The sequence below is a fragment of the Planococcus citri genome, chromosome 5, assembly GCF_950023065.1.
Source record: "Planococcus citri chromosome 5, ihPlaCitr1.1, whole genome shotgun sequence".
Classification (NCBI taxonomy): domain Eukaryota; kingdom Metazoa; phylum Arthropoda; class Insecta; order Hemiptera; family Pseudococcidae; genus Planococcus; species Planococcus citri.
This window is the reverse complement of record NC_088681.1, coordinates 2147611-2168244: the sequence shown is the minus strand read 5'-3', so window position 1 is coordinate 2168244 and position 20634 is coordinate 2147611. Positions and strand designations below refer to the sequence as shown.

Sequence of the window (20634 nt, the reverse complement as noted above, 5' to 3'; positions counted from 1 at the left end):
CAAATCAAGTGCCTACCTATGCAAATTACATATTTTATTGTGTTCTGATCTGAAGTGATCCTGGATTATGAGCACATTGTGATTAATGGTAAGTTATTGACACCACAATTGGTACATCTTTCAACTTTCAAGTGTTGTTTTAGCTATGAGAAGGGAAAGAAAAACGTTTGTTTGAAAGGGGTAAGTAAGTTACTTACTTACTTATTGTAACGTTGAAATATTTAGACAGTTTCCATTATTTCAGCAGTCGATTGAACTGGTTGATACCTACCTTGATATCTATTATTTTGCACCAAATAATTTGTTTGAAAATACTGAAATTCAAACTAAGTACGTCAATGTAAATTACTCGTAGGTTGGATGCTGATGTTTATTTTGAACATTAAAAGGAAGTATGATAGTCCGGCATATGACAATAGGAGTAATTGCACCCCCCCCCCCGCCGATCCACCGGGACAACTTTTTTCTTAAAGGCGACATCCTAAGGAACATTTTAAAGCAAACTTTAAAACGTTAAATTTCCCCAAAATTTCATCAAACTGAGATGGAGAGTCGAAATTCATTCTGCAAACTATTTTCAAAACGCTACGAAGTTGACTGCTGGTGGATTTCAAGTCGTTTAGGAGCCTCCAGCGACTTTTTGAAAGGTAGTATGACGTTTTTTTTTTAGAAAATTGAAATTTCCTAAAAGTTGCTGGAAGTTTCAAAACCATTTGAAACCACCATGTAGTCTGCGAAGTAAATTTCAGCTTGCCAACTCCATTTGATAAATTAATGTTGGGGAAATTTCAAGTTTCAAAAATCTACTGGAGGCTCCAGTAATTTTCAAAAAAGTCGCTGGAGGCTCTAAAATGACTTGAACCTACCTGAAGTCGTCTTCAGAGGGAGTGTAGAGTAAATTTCAGCTTTCCATCTCCATTTGATGAAATTTTGTGAAAATTTAAAGTTTCAAAAGTCCGCTGGAGGCCCTAAAATGACTTGAACTCACCTGAAGTCGTCTTCAGAGGGTGTTAAAATTTGAGTGTACGTGTAGAGTAAATTTCTGCTTTCCATTCCCATTTGATGAAATTTTGTGGAAATTTAAAGTTTCAAAAGTCTGCTGGAGGTTCCAAAACGACTTGAAATTCACCTGCAGTACTTCGTAGCGTATTGAAATTAGTTTTTAGAATAAATTTTAGCTTTACACTTCCAATTTGATGGAATTTTATGGGAATTTCGAGTTTCAAAAATCTGCTGGAGGCTCCAGAACTGCTCAAAATGGGTTGAAACCGTTTGCAATCGATTTGGCATGTCAAAAATAGGATACATCCCAAATTTCAGCTTTCTTGGTTAATTTGGTAAAATTTTGATTTATTCCCTCATTTTTGGCCTAAATTCAATGTTCAAAAATTCACCAAAAATCGAAAAACGCACTTTAGCATTTGAAATTTTGAAAGGTGATAAATTTTTGCATGATGTTTCGATCTATCTTTGTAAAGTTTGAAAAATTTCGTGCAAGTCCTATGTTGAAACGCAAAATCTGCGATTTCGGCTGACCTGTCAATCAAAATGGCCGCCATTTTGTATGTAAGGCCACCTTTTTTTTGGCCAAGTTTGTTTTAAAATGTTCCTCAGGATGTCCCCTTTAAGAAAAAAGTTGTCCCGGTGGATCGGCGGGGGGATGCAACTACTCCTATTGTCATATGCCGGACTATAAAGAACGTCTTTTGAGTTTTTGATCAATTTCAGATTTGAAACTAATGAGCCCCCCCTCTTTCTATGCAGAAAAATGTTAGCAAAAAATTGGGAAAAATTGAGAAATTTGACTAAAGTTGAAAGGATTTTTTTTCCTTTCTCAGGCCAAAATTCGAGAACAGGAAAATTTACTTCTTACGAGTACATCAAAAATACCTACCTAATGTTGTTTCACTCGAAATCCCCCCCCCCCATCCAATGTATTCTTAATAGTACTGCCAGGACAGTCCCAACTTTTGCTAAAATGTCAAAATATGATTCTATTTTTCTCCAAAACTTCCGAAACAGTTTCTGATTTTTTCCAAAATTGGTTCTTTTTAAAAATGTAAAAATTATGTGCTGAAAAAAATGTAGAATTGTGAATTTTCGAGAGTTTTTTTGCTCGGGCCTTTATTCTTATTTTTTGAAAAGATTATAATTTTCTGAAAACTGCTGTTGAAATTTTAAAATCTTGAAACTATGAAAATCAACTTTTTGCATCGTTATTTTAGTTTTTAAATTACGTAAGAATCAATTTTTTTTTCAAAACTTTTGCGGAATTTTTCAAACATTTTCAGTACCTTTTATGTAAATTGAAGCATTGTCTTGGAAAATTTTAAATTATTCAGCATTTTTGCTTCAAACTCCCCATTTCGAAATTTGTTCAAACCACGTTGGAAAAGTCCAAAAGGGGGATCTGAGGTAAAAAGTTGGGAAATTTCAGCCCTCCCCCCCCCCGCTCCCATAACATCACTTCGCCATAGAGCACGCTAAAACACGTCTCTAATCAAAATTTTAGGTGTTGAAATTAATTTTTCGATTTTTGGTCAATTTTAAAAAGGCCAAAAATGAAAAAAAAATCAAAATTTCATCAAATTTACCTAGAAATCCGAATTTTGGCTTTTACCCTATTTTCGACAATCCGAAACGATTAATGATGGTTTCAATACGTTTCTAGAGCCTTCAGAGGATTTTCAGATTCTCCTATTTTCGAAAAAAAAGCTGTAAGTGAGGTGAAAATTAAATTTAACACGTATAAACTCATTTATTTATACATATTTATGACCCATTCGATCAAATTAAGCGCCTGTTTCCGAAATTTTTTTGGGTCTGTTAAGATCCATTTTTCCAGCGATAATTTTGAAAAAAATTAAGAAATCAAAATCCACTGGAGGCTTCAGAATGGCTTGAAATTTTCACCAATCGACTCTGAAGGTCAAAATTAGGGTACGAACCAAATTTCAGGTTTTTTCGTTCTCAAATTTGCAAACGATGATTTTTTTAAAATTAGAAAATCTGCTGGAGGCTGCAGAACCGTTCAAAACAAGCATCAATTAACTCGCGAGGTCGAAAATAGGATAGAAAACAAATTTCAGCTTTCTAGGTCAATTTAGTAAAATTTTGATTTTTTTTCCATGTTTGACCCAAATTTGAATTTTTAAAAATTCGTAAAAAATCAAAAAATGCACTTCATCTCATGAAATTTTGACTGGTGGTGTATTTTGAGATCCTCTATCAATTTCTTTTTGTCTAGTTCAAACATTTTTTTCCAAAGATCATAGCATTAAGTATTTGTAAAGATCATAGAAATTGACCTTGTAACAAATATCAACGTTTCTGAATCGAATTTCACATTTTCTAACCATTCTGGAGAAAGGAAAAAATTCAAAAATTCTCTTTTTACAGGGAAGTAGATGTAAAAGGCCGATGCTGGGCCATTTTGTTACTTTTGGGACACTTCCTGGCTCAGAATCCACCTACCTGTCCCAAAAATTCAACACAAAATACCATAGCAAAGTGTATACATAGATTTGTGTTGGTGAGTGAGAAAGAAAGCAGCTAGGTAAGTACTTGGTTCAACACACTGCAACGTCTCTGCCTTCTTACACTGTGCATTATGCAACTTATTCAACACAAATCTATGTATACACTTTGCTATGGTATTTTGGATTGGATTTCTGGGCCAGGTAGGTGGATTCTGGGCCAGGAAGTGTCCCAAAAGTAACAAAATGGCCCAGGATCGGCCATTTACATCTACTCGGGGAAATTTGTGAAATTTTCTAAATGGTTGTATTTTGTTTGAAACCACCCCCCCCCCCACCTGCTCACTCATTTCCCCATATTACAGTATTTCGAGCCTTCTGGAGCCTTCAGCGCGATTCTTCATTTCTTCAGAATTTCAAATTTTCTCCAGAAGGTGTGCAAATCCACTTGGGCTTCTCTACAACTTCTTCTGGAGAAATTTTAAAATTCTGCAGGAATCGAAAAATTGAGCTGGAGGCTCCAAAATGGCCAGAAACGAGGGAAATTCGGTTCAAGGGAGCTAATATTTTTGTTTTAGGACTAATTTTTATCATTTTGTTTTTCAATCATACCTAAATCCTCAAAAATAGTCAATTTTGAATTTTCAAAAATTTCTCAAAGATCGAAAAATCGATGCGGGCATCTGAAATCTTGCTCATTAGGACTCAAAATAACTTGGAGCTTCAAACAGAAATATAAAAATTCAATTTCTAAACTTTAATATATACCCAGTTGACCAAATGCTAGCAAATTTTGTGCTAGCGTAAATGGTGCCGGAATTTGAGACACTTTTTTAAAAAAATGCTAGCAAATCAGTTGCGATTAGGTCGCATTAGAGTAGCAGAATTGCGCACAAATAGCTAGCACGTAGCTGGCACAAAGCTAGCAAAAAGCTAGCATTTTGTTGGCACTTTGCTCTGCATTCTGCTACGTACATGCAACTAAATCGCGACTGATTTGCTAGCAATTTTTGCAAAAAGTGTCTCATATTCCGGCACCATTTACGCTAGCGCAAATTATGCTAGCAAGAAGCTAGCATTTTGCTAGCGTAGAAAAACTTTGATCAGTAAAGTAATTACTATTAATTAATTTTTAAAAATTCTGGGTGTTTACCTTTAACAGGTGGTAGTTTTCCAGGAAATTCCAAAAATTAGGCGACTGTCCCAGCTCAGAGGTAGCATAACGCTAGCATCTTGGGATAGTATAAGAAGAGTGATGTCACTCTTCTTACTTTTCAACAAGATACCACCTTGAGCTTATATTCAACTTGATGACACACTTTATCTAAGAGTAGCAAACTATACCATGAGAGAGATCGACGCTAGCAATTCGCTAGCATTATGCTAGCGCTTATGTTGAAAAATCTCTTTATTAAATAAAAAATGAAGTTTTTTTTTTAAATAGAAAAATTGTCAAAATTTAAAATTTGAAAATGAAGTATCAAACAAACCATGAAAAGGAAAAATTTCAAAATTTTTGAACAACATTTTAGTCCACGGCAATGGGAGTAATTGCACCCCCTGCCGATCCTCCGGGACAACTTTTTCCTCAAAGGGGACATCCTAAGGAACATTTTAAAGCAAACTTGCTGAAAAAAAAATTGGCCTTACTTACAAAATGGCGGCAATTTTGATTGAAAGGTCAGCCGAAATCGCAGAATTCGCGTTTCAACATAGGACGTGCACGAAATTTTTCAAACCTTACAAACGTAGATCGAAAGATCATGCAAAAATTCATCACCTGTCAAAATTTCAAGTGGTAAAGTACCTTTTTCGATTTTCGGTGAATTTTCAAAAATCAAATTTTGGCCAAAATGTGAGAAAAAATCAAAATTTTACCAAATTGACCAAGAAACCTGACATTTGGGATATACCCTATTTTCGACATGCCAAATCGATGGGAAACGGTTTCAACTTGTTTTGAGCAGTTCTGTATCCTCCAGCAGATTTTTGAAACTCAAATTGAAGTTGTAAAGCTCAAATTTATTCTGAAAACTAATTTCAATACGCTACGAAGTACTGCAGGTGAATTTCAAGTCGTTTTGGAGCCTCCAGCAGATTTTTGAAACTTTAAATTTTCACAAAATTTCATCAAACTGAGATGGAGAGTCGAAATTCATTCTGCAAACTAATTTTAATACGCTACGAAGTCGACTGCTTGTGGATTTCAAGTCGTTTTGGAGCCTCCAGCGAATTTTCGAAGGTTGTATGGCGTTTTTTGGAAAATTGGAATTTCCTAAAAGTAGCTGGAAGCTTCAAAACCATTTGAAACCTGCGAAGTAAATTTCAGCTTGCCAACTCCAATTGATTAATTAATGTTGTGGGAATTTCAAGTTTCAAAAGCCTACTGGAGGCTCTAAAATGACTTGAACCCACCTGAAGTCGTCTTCAGAGGGTGTTAAAATTGGAGTGTAGAGTAAACTACAGCTTTCCATGTCCATTTGATGAAATTTTGTTGTCCCCTTTAAGAAAAAAGTTGCCCCGGAAGATCGGCGGGGGGGGTGCAATTACTCCTATTGTCATATGCAGGAATATTTTTAATGATTTTTGTATGCGCGCTGAGGGATGGAAAAGATACTTGCTCGCATTTGCTACAATAAATAACGCAGAAAAAGGTTTATTGGTGAGAAATGCGTAAGATCTGGTAGCACGTTCCTATCATTTGACTATAAAGAAAACGCCAAGTCACCAGATGCAGAAACTAGAGATATGCTTACATTTTTCTAGAGCCAGATGGCTAAGTAAATGCTAGCTCAGAGATGCAAGAATATTACCTGAAGTTTCCTATCATAAAACTGTGAGCAGGTACATATTAGTCAGTGATACGCTGGCATTAAGCGAGCAGGTATAGATTGAGGCAAAAGCTAGCTGAGATATGCGAGAATATTGCTTGAACTTTCTTGGCATAGAATTGCAAGCAAGTATCCATCAGTGATACGCTAGCATCAGGCAAGCATGTATGAAGTGAAGTAAAAGCTAGCTGAGATATGCGAGAATATTGCTTGAACTGTCCTAGCATAGAATTGCGAGCAAGTATCCGCTAGTAATACGCTAGCATAAGGCGAGCAAGTTAAAGTGAAGTAAAAGCTAGCTGAGAGTCGCTGGAAAACAGCTCGAAAATTGCTAGAATTGAATTTGCTAGCGAAAAACTGCAAGAAAATCGCTTACTTTTAGCGAGATAATTATTGCTGGCCACAAAAAGCGAGTAAATTGCTAGCAACTTATCAAAACGCGAATAAAACGCTAGCTTTTTGCTAGCATGTGGTCAACTGGGTATCCTACTGGAAAATCAAATCGACCATCGAACAATATTCATTCTTATAGCATCAGCAGATAAACTAGCCAAGATAATTATCCTGTTATTATGACAAGATAAACGCTAGCAATAAAACTGCGATAGCTCGATGTTTATTGGTTTTAAAGTTGCGAAATTGCTAACAATAAATGAAATTGGTATCGATATGTTTTAATTGGACATATATGTAGCGTAATGTATTCACCCTTCACGTATAGCGACGATGAATTATAACTTGAAATCAATTTCATTGTACGTATTAAATTGAAATTAACACCGTCATCGTTGCCGAGAGTATTAATGGAACTTTATTACAAAATTATACGGAATAAGCTTATATTGTAGCAGCTTTAGTCGCTTATTCGCATTTTCCTTCTTTTCGTAAGCTTCATAAATTTATCTCGTATGTACCTGTTCAGAATTTTTTTTTCTAAATTTTCATTTCTTCTTTATTCATTTTCTAGCTGTCGTAAAATTGTTTATAAATTTTTAAAAAAATGAAATTGATACCACGATGCAGTCATGCTGATTCCTTTGGACTCGTATTCGAGTATGGTACCCACTTATTGGAGAGAATGCGGCTTTAAGTGCCTATCAAAAGGAGTATCTGTACCAACAAAGCTACTTCCACTTATTCTTACCATTGATAAAAGATCAATTAAATAAAACAAAGCATAAACTTGAAAACATAAATTTAAAAAATTATAATAATAAGACTTGCATTTAAATAGGAAGGAACCACTGATATAAATGCATATAAATAAATAAAATATGTATAAACGAAAATACCTAATCTCTAAATTTCAAGGGGGAAAAATAACTACCTACATAGGTAATCTAAACGAAAAATAAAAGTTAATGTGCAAGAGACCGGTTTAAAACTAATAAAAAAAAAGAGGAATAGATATTTACTCTAAAAAGGAGACCACTGATTTTGAGAGACTTATTAAAACGTCAAAATTTGTACTATAATGGAAGTGAATGTACAATGTAGGTTTCACGATGAAGATCACGCAAACTACTTAAATTCAATGTGGCTGATAGCTATAACCTTACTTAGTGTAGGGTATGGTGATATCGTACCTAATACGTATTGCGGACGAGGCATTACACTGACTTGCGGTATAATGGTAAGTAGTCCGTGTATTTTAGCTTTTTTGTTTTTACAAAAGAGAGCGATTGCGTTTGAGAAAATACTTATTAGGCTACACGTATGAAACTGAGCAGATTCCAAAATACATATTAACGAAAGCTTACTTAATCAGCCAGCGATTTGATTCTTGGCTTTTCTGTATCTACCTATATACTTAGTAGAAATTGTAATATTAATTTTTTAAAACAAAAATCAAAATCGATAAATGCATAAATAAATTGAAAAATTAAAAGACAAAATAGCATCGATGTACATAAAAATAGAGGCTACCTAACCGTATCGATCGAGGGATAGTAGCAACTGCATAATAACATGTGTAGGGATATCGTTAAGCGGTGGCAAATGGGATGAATAATTGATGAAATATTAGTAATTATCAGTAGGTAATGGTGTAGGTTTCATGATGAAGACCATGCTAATTTGCTCAATTCAATGTGGTTCATCGCAATCACATTTCTCAGTGTGGGGTTTGGCGATATTGTTCCTAATACGTATTGTGGGCGAGGAATCGCAGTTACTACTGGCATTATGGTAATTTCACATCAGATAATATTAACGCGGACTAACCTCGAGAGAAATTCCAAGAATTCAGAGTGTTGCTGATTTTTGAGGGGGGGGGACGCTGCAGTGGTAACGGAAAAGGAGAAGCTTTAGGTGTCGTTTGGAAAATTTTGGAGACTTATTTTTCTTTGAAATCTGAGGAAAGCTGGAAAAAATACGCGTTGGAATCTTGAAACTTTTTGTTAGATAATATTTTATTTATTTTTTTAAAAAGTTCAAAGAGTAGAAATTCCAAAGGAAATTGATCAAAATATCCTGTAGGTAAATGAACTCGATACTAACTCGGTTGAATTTTTATTTTGGGAATTGTTTGCCTCGCTGAGTATACTTTGCCTGTATTTTGTTTCAAAGCTAAAATATTAATTACGAGTGAGCTTCGAGTTAACATGTTTATTTTGCTTATGTCTTCGAAGAATGGAAAAAAAACTCCGTCATGCATCCTAAAGTTAGCTTATGAGTGCCTTGGGTGTGAAGATAGGATCAGATCAGATCAGGAAATTGACCTTATATTTGAGCAGACTCGTATGTACCTGCCCAAAGAAAAAATGAGTGGATCAGACCACGTCTGGTAAAAAATCAGATCTGATTTAAGCTGATTCAACTAAATTTTATCAAGTATGTCTGAACCGGTCTGATCAATTTTTTCTGAGTAGATATGGTGAGAATGTTCAAATCTGATTTGATCCAATCAGATAAAATAATTTTTAAAAAAAAATTCTAAAGGTGACTTTTGGTGAGTTTTTGGCTATTTTTCTCAATTTTTTGAAATTAGCAGTGTCGGCCAAAGAATTGGCACCACTGCATTTGAAAATATTTTTCTGGTTTCAAAAATGATATTCATTCAATGTTTTGGCCCAATTATTTCGAAATTCGAGAAGGAAAAATATTCAGATCCCTAAAAGTGGTCTTGGATTTTGATCTGAATGGTCTAGGTTGACGTAGAATCTCAAATACTATCTTCTGAAACTTGAACATTTTCCTCAAAAAAGATTGAGTATAGTTGTTGAATTGAAAATTAAACCACGACTTTTTCGAAAATGCCTCTTTTTGTGGATCCATATTTTTCCTTTAAAAGCACCTCCTGAGCATAAGATTTTTACTGAGTGAATTTCAACTCAAAATTAAGATGTTTACTGGATTTGGTGAAAATTCTTCAACCCCCCCCTCCCTCCCTCCAATTCACCCTAATGCGTAAGAATATCTACTCAGGAAAATATGATCACTTTATCAGGTCAGATTAGATATAACCAGATATGTTTTGACAGGTGAATTGATCAGATCCTGGCAGTTTTTTAAATTCAAATTTTCTGATCGGATGAGGAACTAACAACATCTATTTTTATTAGCTGGTCAGATTTAATTTGATGTGTGTTTACCTGAACGAACGAATAATCTTAGAGGAAAATGATCGGATCTGATCAGGTCCGGTTAGATTGAACAGGATGCCAAGAGATATTATAATTTTGTGTGTTCAGATGAGAGCATATCGAATCAGACCTGCTCAGATAAAGTCAATCTCCTGATCTGAATCAGCTCCGGTCTTCTTCCCTTGGATTAATAGTCAAGGTAAAAGTGGTCAAGGCTGTTTGATGTGATCAGGTCGCGTTGTCCAGACCATCAGATCAACGTTTTGATCAGATTAAATCTGTTCGGATCTGATCAGATCCAGTAGGAGAAACCTGATTGGATCTGGCCAGATGTAATCTGACCTGATTAGATCAGGACGCTCGCCAGATCCGACTAGGTCTAATCAAATCAGAATTTTGATCGAATTAGAGCTGTTCATATCCAATTAGAGAGACATGATTGGATTTCATCAGATCTGATGGTGCAATCCAACCAGATAACCAAATCAGACCACATCAGAGTTGAACACTCTCCGCATCTAACTAGATCCAACCACACCTAATCAGATCAGAGTTTTGATCGAATTAGAGCTGTTGACTGGATTTGATCTGATCTGATCTGATCTGATTCAGGGTCATTCCATGTCAACTCAACCAACGTTTTTGAGTCATGTCTTTCGATTTCGCTCATTTTTTTTTTACAATATATACCCACCCAGTAAGTAAGAGCCCCGCAATTTGTTTGGTACCAGCCCCCTCAGGTGGGCGGGTGGGGGGGCTTCGATTATTTTCACATTGTCTCGAGGTACTCAACTTCAGCAGCCCATTCCTCCAAAACTATGATACGTTGATCAAAACTGATTTCACAGTTCGAAAGGGCATTGCATTTAGAACTTTTTAGGCATTTTGAAATTTTTAAAAGTTGAAAGTTGAACTTTCAAATTGAAAGTTCAAATTTCAAAATGGTGCTGTAAGTGGGAGCTACCTTTAAAATTTTGAAAAAATTTCCATAGATGTACCTTTTGATGCTTTTTTGAAATATTCAAGTTTTGAGATGGGATCTCTCAATGGAGGGGGAGCACTCTCGCCCCCAATTTCGGGCGAAACTTTCAAAATGAAATCTGGGGCATGTGATATATCGAATTCTATGTTTTTGGTGACGCTGAATACGAATATGACGTCCAATTTTTGATAGAACACTATCCACGGCCCCCCAGTATCTTCCCAAAGGGGGTAAAAGTTCAAAAAAGAGTTTTGTTCGCGTGACACATGGAATAGTATGTTTTTGGTGACGCTGAACACGAATATGATGTCAGATTTGTGATTGGACTCCATCCACGGCCCCCAACAATAATTTTTTTTTTGGACTTTTACCTATTGGGGGAGGTTTTAGAAGCCATGGGTGAAGTTGATTCGAAAAAATAAGGCAATATTCGTGTTCAGAGATATCGAAAACGTACTATTTCATGTGTCACACGAATGTAACCATTTTTTGGGGGGCACCTCCTTTGGGGAGGTTATGGGGGCCGCGGATGAGTCAAATCAAAAATCTGACGTCATATTCGTGTTCAGCGTCACCAAAAACATACTATTCCATGTGTCACACGAACACAATAGGTACTTTTTTGAACTTTTACCCCCTTTGGGGAGGTGCTGGGGGCCATGGATGGCATTCCATCAAAAATCTGACGTCATATTCGTGTTCAGCGTCACCAAAAACATAGAATTCGATGTATCACATGTCCCAGATTTCATTTTGAAAGTTTCGCCCGAAATTGGGGGTGGGGGTGCTTCCCCTCCATTGAGAGATCCCATCTCGAAACTCGAATATTTCAAAAAAGCATCAAAAGGTACATCTATGGAAATTTTTTCGAAATTTTAAATGGTAGCTTCCACTTACAGCGCCATTTTGAAATTTAAACTTTCAATTTGAAAGTTCAACTTTCAATTTTTGAAAATTTCAAATTGCTTAAAAAGTTCTAAATGCAATGCTCTTTTGAACTGTGAAATCATTTTTGATCAAAGTATCATAGTTTTGGAGGAATGGGCTGCTGAAGTTGATGAGTACCTCGAGACAATGTGAAAATAAAGGAAGCCCCCCACACCCGCCCTCTGAGGGAGGTGGGACCAGACTAATTGCGGGGTTCTCACTTACTGGGTATATTGTAAAAAAAATTTGAGCGAGATCGATAGACATGACTCAAAAACGTTGGTTGAGTTGCCATGGAATGACCCAATAGCCAAGGTAAACGTGGTCAAGGCTGTTTGATGTGATCAGTTCAACGTTTTGTTCAGATTAAATCTGTTCGGATCTGATCAGATCCAGTAGGAGAAACCTGATTGGATCTGGCCAGATCTAATCTGACCTGATTAGATCAGGACGCTCGCCAGATCCGACTAGGTCTAATCATTAAATCAGAATTTTGATCGAATTAGAGCTGTTCATATCCAATAAGAGAGACATGATTGAATTTGATCAGATCTGATGATCCAACCAGATCAGACCAGATCAGAATTGAACACTGTCCGGATCCAACTAGATCCAACCACATTTAATCAGATCAGAGTTTTTTTATCGGATCTGATCAGATACAATCATTTTTCTTTATGGATAAAAATAAAAAGGTTTCAAACTAGCAAGCTGATAAAAATAGATTCATAGCACACCATGTGCATTACTGTAGTAAAATTTGAAGGAATTACCTAATGGGTATAAAATACTTTTGCTCAGTATACGAAGGAAGTAAGGGGGGAGGGTCAAGGCAATTCCACATGATGAAAGTTTATTAAATTTAATCCGGGATTCGGATTTTTGATACGTGAGTACCAAATGACTTATTCCTACCAAAAAGCGTGTGTAATGTGAACTTTTTTCGAACATTCAATCACCCACCTGAAGGTATTCGCTCAACAGGGCAAGGATTCTTGGAATTTCTTCCATACTATGATTTTTTTTCAATTAATCATTCACCTCTAACAGATGAGAATCATCCATTTGCCTTTGTTCTATTTGGTTATAATCGTTAATATTTTTTCTTCATTTTTTTTCTCTCGTTAATTTAGAGTAAATTGAAAAACAGATGTGGAGATCAACTAACACCATGTTCTTTGATTGTAGGGGGCTGGTTGCACGGCGTTATTAGTGGCGGTTGTTTCGCGTAAAATGGAGTTAACGAGGGCGGAGAAACATGTACACAATTTTATGATGGATACTCAACTAACAAAAAGGGTAAGTTTGAAAACTGATGATATTTTTTATTCGGGTATTTGATGATGGTGGATTCTACAGGAGTCCTATGGATGGTCCAATGAATGGTTTCCTATTCTCTGGCATGACTATTGATTTAGGTTACTACTCATAGGACCACTTTGAAAGAAAGGGGGTTCTCCAGTCTAAACCAAGTTAGTTCAGTCTCCTTCCAATTGCTACTGTTGTTGGTAGGGGGGAGTGGGGAGGTTAATTTATCAAATTGTTGCATTCCATAAATTCTTCAATCTTGATTCATCCTTCATCGGGACGAGTTCACCAACTTTTAACATTTTTCTTTCAACTTCATTAACTTATTTGCTTCAAAACATGATCAAATGTCGATAAAATCGGATTGTCGTCATCCCTATATCAAGTAGTCTACACCACCAACTACTATATGACTTTATACAGCATGTAATAAACCCCTTTACTATACAGATAAATACGCTCGTCTCGCGAATCTTGTTTACTTTATATACCTAAGGTGTAATAAAATTTACCCATGTAAAAAAGAAACTAAACCGTAACGTTTTATATGTGTATTTGTAGCTGAAAAATGCGGCGGCAAACGTACTTAGAGAAACATGGCTCATATACAAGCATACGAGATTAGTCAAGAGAGTGAATCCGGGCAGGGTGAGAACCCACCAAAGGAAATTTCTTCTCGCAATTTACGCGTAAGTAATTAAAGTATAAGTGTGCAAACGTTATAAGAGAGAAACGAGATTAGAGTATTTTCAAAGAGTACCACGTACAATGTATAAAGTAACCTTTGAACTGCGGCGTTTCTTTTTCCGTGTTATTGTTTCAAAGAACATGTTTTCTTTTCAACTCTGTTCGATGTTGTTGATGTTGAAGATGTTGTGTGTGTAGTGCTACATAACTAAATGTGGAGAGTTTTTTTCTCTTTTTGCTTCTGTACTTTCAAAGTTACCTATTGTTAAAGATGAGTCGTCTGACTTTTCTTTGTTTTAATTCTGTTTCAGGTTAAGAAAAGTTAAAATGGACCAAAGAAAATTGATGGATAATGCAAATACCATCACTGATATGGCTAAGGTTAGTGTTTTACATTGGCTTACGTAGAATTGAAATAAGTGAAAAGAAAAAGAAATTAATTCATTATTAGGTAGTTTGGAAATTCTTTTTTTTTGTTTCTTATCTTAAATTTTACGCTTTTTTTTTATTTTTTCAGACTCAAAATTCAGTATATGAAATCGTATCGGATCTCAGTACGAGACACGATAGCTTGGAGGATCGATTAGTTACCCTGGAAGACAAGATGGCGACCCTCCAAGAGCAGGTATGATGTGTACTTTATTTACCTACTTTTTTGCGCTCTCTTAAAATTGAGTGGAAGACGGTAGAGGAGGGAGGAGGGGGCAGGATGAATAAAAACTAAGGTAATATTTGAACTCAGCGCCTTTGAATTAGTAACAATCAATATGCTACTCGCTATTCAATTTTTTGGTTTGATATTTGGTCGAATGAAGAGGAGGGGGAAGGCTTGTGGCCCTCGGGAGTTTTCGAAACCCACCCCAACCTCAAGGAATTTTAAAAAAGGTTTTTGCGGTGACTTAAAAACCAAAAAAAAAAAATAATGCTAAATAATGGTAAAAAAAATATTTTTGAATATTAGCTTTCAACTTGAGAATAATTAATTATTGATCTTATTAAGTTGAGCTTTCATTGTGAAAGTTCAGCCTTAAACTTTTCAATGTTCAATTATCGATTTCGAATCTACGATTTATTCATTGTGAAACCCTGAAAACCGTCTCCAGATACGAATCTTTAATGCTCGGTAGCATATTCGTGAAAAATCATTCGTGTATTTACGGCGAACTGATTATGCAATTATATTAACACCCTTGAAATTCCAAGGTTTAGGTATTAGTCCGGCATATGACAATAGGAGTAATTGCAACCCCCCCCCCCCGCCGATCCTCCAGGACAACTTTTTTTCTTAAAGGGGACATTCTAAAGAACATTTTAAAGCAAACTTGCCCCCAAAAAAGTTGGCCTTACTTACAAAATGGCGGCCATTTTGATTGACAGGTCAGCCGAAATTGCAGATTTTGCGTTTCTCAACATAGGACTTGCACGAAATTTTTCAAACCTTACAAAAGATAGATCGAAAGATCATGCAGAAATTCATCACCTGTCAAAATTTCAAGTGCTAAAGTGCGTTTTTCGATTTTTGGTGAATTTTTGAAAATCGAATGTAGGCCAAAAATGAGGGAAAAAATCAAAATTTTACCAAATTGACCAAGACATCTGAAATTTGGGATACATCCTATTTTCGACATGCCAAATCGATTAAAAAACGGTTTCAACCGGTTTTGAGCAGTTCTGGAGCCTCCAGCAGATTTTTGAAACTCGAAATTCACACAAAATTCTATCAAATTGGAGTTGTAAAGCTGAAATTTATTCTAAAAACTAATTTCAATACGCTATGAAGTACTGCAGGTAAATTTAAAGCTGTTTTGGGGCCTCCAGCGAGTTTTTGAAAATTCCTGAAGCCTCCAGCAGATGCTTGAAACTTTAAATTTTCAAAAAATTTCATCAAATGGAGATGGAAAGCTTAAATTTACTCTACACTCCAATTTTAACACCCTCTGAAGACGACTTCAGGTGGGTTCAAAACATTTTAGAGCCTCCAGCGACTTTTTTGAAAATTACTGGAGCCTCCAGTAGATTTTTGAAACTTGAAATATTTCCCCAACATTAATTTATCAAATGGAGTTGTCAAGCTGAAATTTACTTCGCAGACATGGTGGTTTCAAATTTAGGTAATTTCAATTTTCAAAAAAAACGTCGCTGGAGGCTCCAAAACCACTTAAAATCTACCAGCAGTCAACTTCGTAGCGTGTTGAAATTAGGTTGCAGAATGAAATTTCGAATCTCCATCTCAGTTTGATGAAATTTTGGGGGAAATTTCAAGTTTCAAAGTTCTACTGGAGGCTCCAGTAATTTTCAAAAAAGTCGCTGGAGGCTCTAAAATGACTTGAACTCACCTGAAGTCGTTTTCAGAGGGTGTTAAAATTGGAATGTAGAGTAAATTTCAGCTTTCCATCTCCATTTGATGAAATTTTGTGTAAATTTAAAGTTTCAAGCATCTGCTGGAGGCTTTAGGAATTTTCAGAAAGTCGCTGGAGGCTCCAAAACGATTTGAAATTCACCTGCAGTACTTCGTAACGTATTGAAATTGGTTTTTAGAATAAATTTTAGCTGTATAACTCCGATTTGATGGAATTTTGTGGGAATTTTGAGTTTCAAAAATCTGCTGGAGACTCCAGAACTGCTCAAAACGGATTGAAACCGTTTCCAATCAATTTGGCATGTCGAAAATAGGGTATGTCCCAAATTTCAGCTTTCTTGGTCAATTTGGTACAATTTTAATTTTTTCTCTCATTTTTGGCCTAAATTCGATTTTCAAGAATTCACCAAAAATCAAAAAACGCACTTTAGCACTTGACATTTTGACAGGTGATGAATTTTTGCATGATCTTTCGATCTACCTTTTGTAAAGTTTGAAAAATTTCGTGCAAGTCCTATGTTGAGAAACGCAAAATCTGCGATTTCGGCTGACCTGTCAATCAAAATGGCCGCCATTTTGTAAGTAAGGCCAACTTTTTTTGGGGCAAGTTTGCTTTAAAATATTCCTTAGGACCCTTCAAGAAAAAAGTTGTCGCGGAGGATTGGCGGGGGGGCCTGGAACGGTTTTAATTCAAAATTATGGCTTTTTATGATGATTTCGGAATTCGTATTTTTAAAATGAGCATTCGAGAAAGCGACTTCCTCCCCTCCTCCCGCATTGTTGCTGGAATACTCCTTGTCAAATCTGTCTGGTTTTAGGCTCGGGTCCTCCGAATTTGCTGAAATTTATTTGTAGGCTCCTCATAGCGAGGCTATTAAGCCTGCATGAGAGATTAGAAGTAATTGCGCCCCCTCCCCCCACCGCACCGATCTCCTGGGATGATTCTTTTCTTCAAAGAAACATTTTAAAGCAAACTTGCGAGAAAAAAAAACGGTCAATCGAAATCGCAGATTTTGCTTTTCAGTGATTTACACGAATTTTTTAAACTGGATAAAGCTAAATCAAAGAACATGCAAAAATTCATCACCAACCAAAATTTTATGTGCCGAAAGGGCATTTTTTGATTTTTGGCGAATTTTTAAAAATCAAATTCAGGCCAAAAATGAGAAAAAAAATCAAAATTTCACCAAATTGGCCTAGAAAGCTGAAATTTGGCGTATACACTATTTTCAAACTGCCAAATCGATTGGAAACTGTTTCAAACCATTTTGAGCAGTTCTGGAGCCTCCGGTAGATTTCTGAAACTTGATATTTCTACGAAATTTCATCAAATGAAGTTGGAAATCAGAAATTCACGCTGCGCTCCAACTTGAATACGCTATCAAGTCGACTGCTGTTGATTTCGAGTCATTTTGAAGTCTTCAGCGACTTTTTGAAAATTCTCCGAGCTTCCAGTACATTTTGGAAACTTGAAATCTCCACAAATTCCATCAAGTGCAGTTGGAAAGTGGATATTTATTCTGTAAACTAATTTCAATACGCTATGAAGTCGACCGCAGGTGAATTTCTAGTCGTTTTAGAGTTTCCATCGAACTTTTGGAAATTACTGGAGGCTCCAGCAGATTTTTCCATGCTCGAAATTTCCATAAAATTTCACTAAACAGAGCTGAAAATCCAAAATTCACTCTGCACTTCTTTCAATTTCAACACGTCATCAAGTCGACTGCAGGTACTCGTATTGTTCAAAGTCGTTTTGGCGCCTCCAGCGACTTATTCGAAATTACTGGAGCCTCCTGTAAATTTTTGAAACTTGAATTGCGGATTTCCAACTTAATTTGATGATATTTTGTAGAAATTTCAGGTTTCAAAAATCTGCTGGAGGCTCCAGAACTGCTCAAAATGGTTTGAAACCGTTTCCGATCGATTTGATAGTAGCCCAGTCAAAATACAATTTGACCCAAACATATGTAATTGCGACCAGAGGTTTTTTGGTGAATATTGTCTAGAGTGGTGTGCTGAACAATATATCTACTAAAAGTCCCCGCTCCTACCCCTGGAGCTACCCCCCTCACAGTGGATCAAAACCTCCCAAAATCGAAAACTTCTAAAATTCATGACTTTTGAGTAAAATGAGCTCAGTGATCATTTTCATATCCTCTCAAATTCCTATCAAATGAGCTATCGATCAACTCTCTAGCACCAAGGGTGTGGTTCTACGACCCCTCAAAGTGACGTGATTTGAATAATTTTACATTTTTGATGACTTGGGACTTGGAACCTGTTCTAATTGATCAATTGGAGTCAAACTTGGGGAATGGGATTCTTTTGGGAGCTAAACTTGACCCTTGGAGTGGCGAGGGTCAAAGTTGAAAATTACAGAAAGGTGTTTTTTTGGAGGGGCATAATATGGCCCCAAATAGATGAAAGGGGTCCAAAATCATACCTAACTCAATCTCCTATTTTCGGTTTCTTCCACCCTGAAAGTAATGGAGATGACCTAGGAAGCTGTAATTTTGATATATGTTGATCACAATTGGGGTATTGACCAGTGATATGACTTTGTCCCCTTTTCATCCATTTGGGGTCATACTATGCCCCTCCAAAAAACTAACCTTTCTGTAATTTTCAACATTGACCCTCCTCACTCAAGGGCTCAAAATCTCCAGAAAATTGAAAAAAAATCACGTGACATAATTATACGAATACATACTAGCTCGCTTTTTTGACTCGGAATCTGCAACATCCTCGTTGACTGTCCATCGTTCTAATACAATTTTTTATTTCTGTTACAGTTGGAACTACTGCCTGAACTAATAGCCAAACGAATTCTGCAGCAGCAACAACAACAACGCGCTGCCGGATTCATTAGTAATAGCTCAAGTAACGCTGCCACTATATTAGAATCTAGACGAAACTTTTTACATCCCGAGTACGCGATATCGCCTCAGAAGGCGGCCATTTCGATGCCTTCTTCGACGACCACGTCGTCATTTTCGCCATGTTCGAATACGTCTACGCACAATCAAATTGTACATATGCCGCACAGCCAAAGTGTACCGCCGAGTTTACCGTCGAGTTTATCGTCGAATTCGCAATACCATTGGCCAACCAGCCCAATATTGCCGCCAATTAGTAGTAGAACACCACACCTCGTCCCCGAACCATTACAACCCAATAGCTGAGATCTCTCACTGTCGTTGTGTTACTTTTGTAGGGAACTTATTTGCAGAAATTTTGTAATTTGTTACCAACTTAAATTTGTATTTTGTAATTTTTAAAAATGAATCGACTATGTATTTTTTGTTTTTTTTTTCCTTTTACTTATATACGTGTATTCTTTTTTTCGTGTTTTTTTTTAAATTTTGTTTTCTGATTTTGTATAAAAATTTAATACGTACTATAAGTATACTTCGATGTTTATTTAATTTTTACGGCAATAATGTCGCGTTGCGTTGTATGTCAAATCGCGGTGTGATTCGTGAATTTATATTGTATTTGTCCGTGCGCCGCATTAATGTGCTAATATTGTTATATTTTTTCCTTCTTTCCCTGTTTTGTTTTTTTTTGTTTTTTTTTATATGTTAATTGCTCTCGTATTTATCTGTATAATTGATTTTTCGTGTATTTTATTAGGTGGTTATTTTTTTTTTGTACGTAATTTCACCCCGCTATGTTATAATTTCATGTTGTTTTTTTTTTTATGATACCTACATACGATTTGGATCGGTGGAAATCCAAGGAGATTAAGGTTGATAATAGGTTTAGAAATGTACGGTGGACAATGAACATTCCTTTCGAAGTTGGAAATTTTGCGAAAACTAGACATTCTTGATTTTTTTTTCATGTCTGGTTTCCTTTCAAAAAAGAATTTTTATCGCAGTTTTATTTTTTAGATTAGCTTCTCGTAATTTTGCTCTTTTTTAATGGTATACCTATGTACTTATTTCAATTGAAAATGGAAAATTAACATCGTTTACCTACCTATTTTTACACTGGAAAAACTCCTTGGATTTTCTTACGAATATTTCGTAGCCAATTTATTTGTACGATGATGAGGTCTTCAGTGTTCTTTCAAGTTTTATACTCGTCAAAGACGACTTATTCGGAAATTCGACTCGTTAGATTTAATACCTATAATTTTTTGTCTTCTTTGTTTACAACATTGCAAATGCTTTGAATGGATTTTTTCAACCCTTGCCTCCTTCATTTTGAATGCCACATTGCTCACGAAACATTTTTCATAATGAAGTAAGTTCTGGTTGATCCTTTGATCGGTAGGAAGGAATAAGGAATAAATTTTGTGTAGAACGAGTTTTAAAATGATTGCTCCTTTTTTCCCTTTGTTCTGCTTTAATTTTTGATGATTGTTTAGGGATTTTGTTCGTCTTTGCTCAGAGAAAAAGATTTGATCCGATCAGATCGGAACCGATGAAATCCGAGAAAAAATTTGATCGAGTGTACGAAGTGTCGTTGGTGAGAG

The 20634-nt window shown here is 36.0% G+C and overlaps 1 protein-coding gene across 3 annotated transcripts in view; it reads left to right on the top strand.

The window, feature by feature from the left end:
• Nucleotides 1-20345, top strand: part of SK (small conductance calcium-activated potassium channel) — a 532534-nt gene extending 512189 nt beyond the window's left edge. For 2 of the 3 annotated variants that reach the window (XM_065369223.1, XM_065369221.1), the window contains 6 exons: nucleotides 8359-8494; nucleotides 12989-13099; nucleotides 13670-13797; nucleotides 14107-14176; nucleotides 14313-14420; nucleotides 18947-20345. In XM_065369223.1, the coding sequence (XP_065225295.1) occupies nucleotides 8359-8494; nucleotides 12989-13099; nucleotides 13670-13797; nucleotides 14107-14176; nucleotides 14313-14420; nucleotides 18947-19336 (943 nt within the window). In that variant the 3' untranslated portion in view covers nucleotides 19337-20345. Of the gene's footprint in view, nucleotides 1-7804; nucleotides 7941-8358; nucleotides 8495-12988; nucleotides 13100-13669; nucleotides 13798-14106; nucleotides 14177-14312; nucleotides 14421-18946 lie in introns of all 3 variants that reach the window. The other variant, XM_065369222.1, reaches the window with a different exon arrangement.
• Nucleotides 20346-20634: the final 289 nt, after the last annotated feature.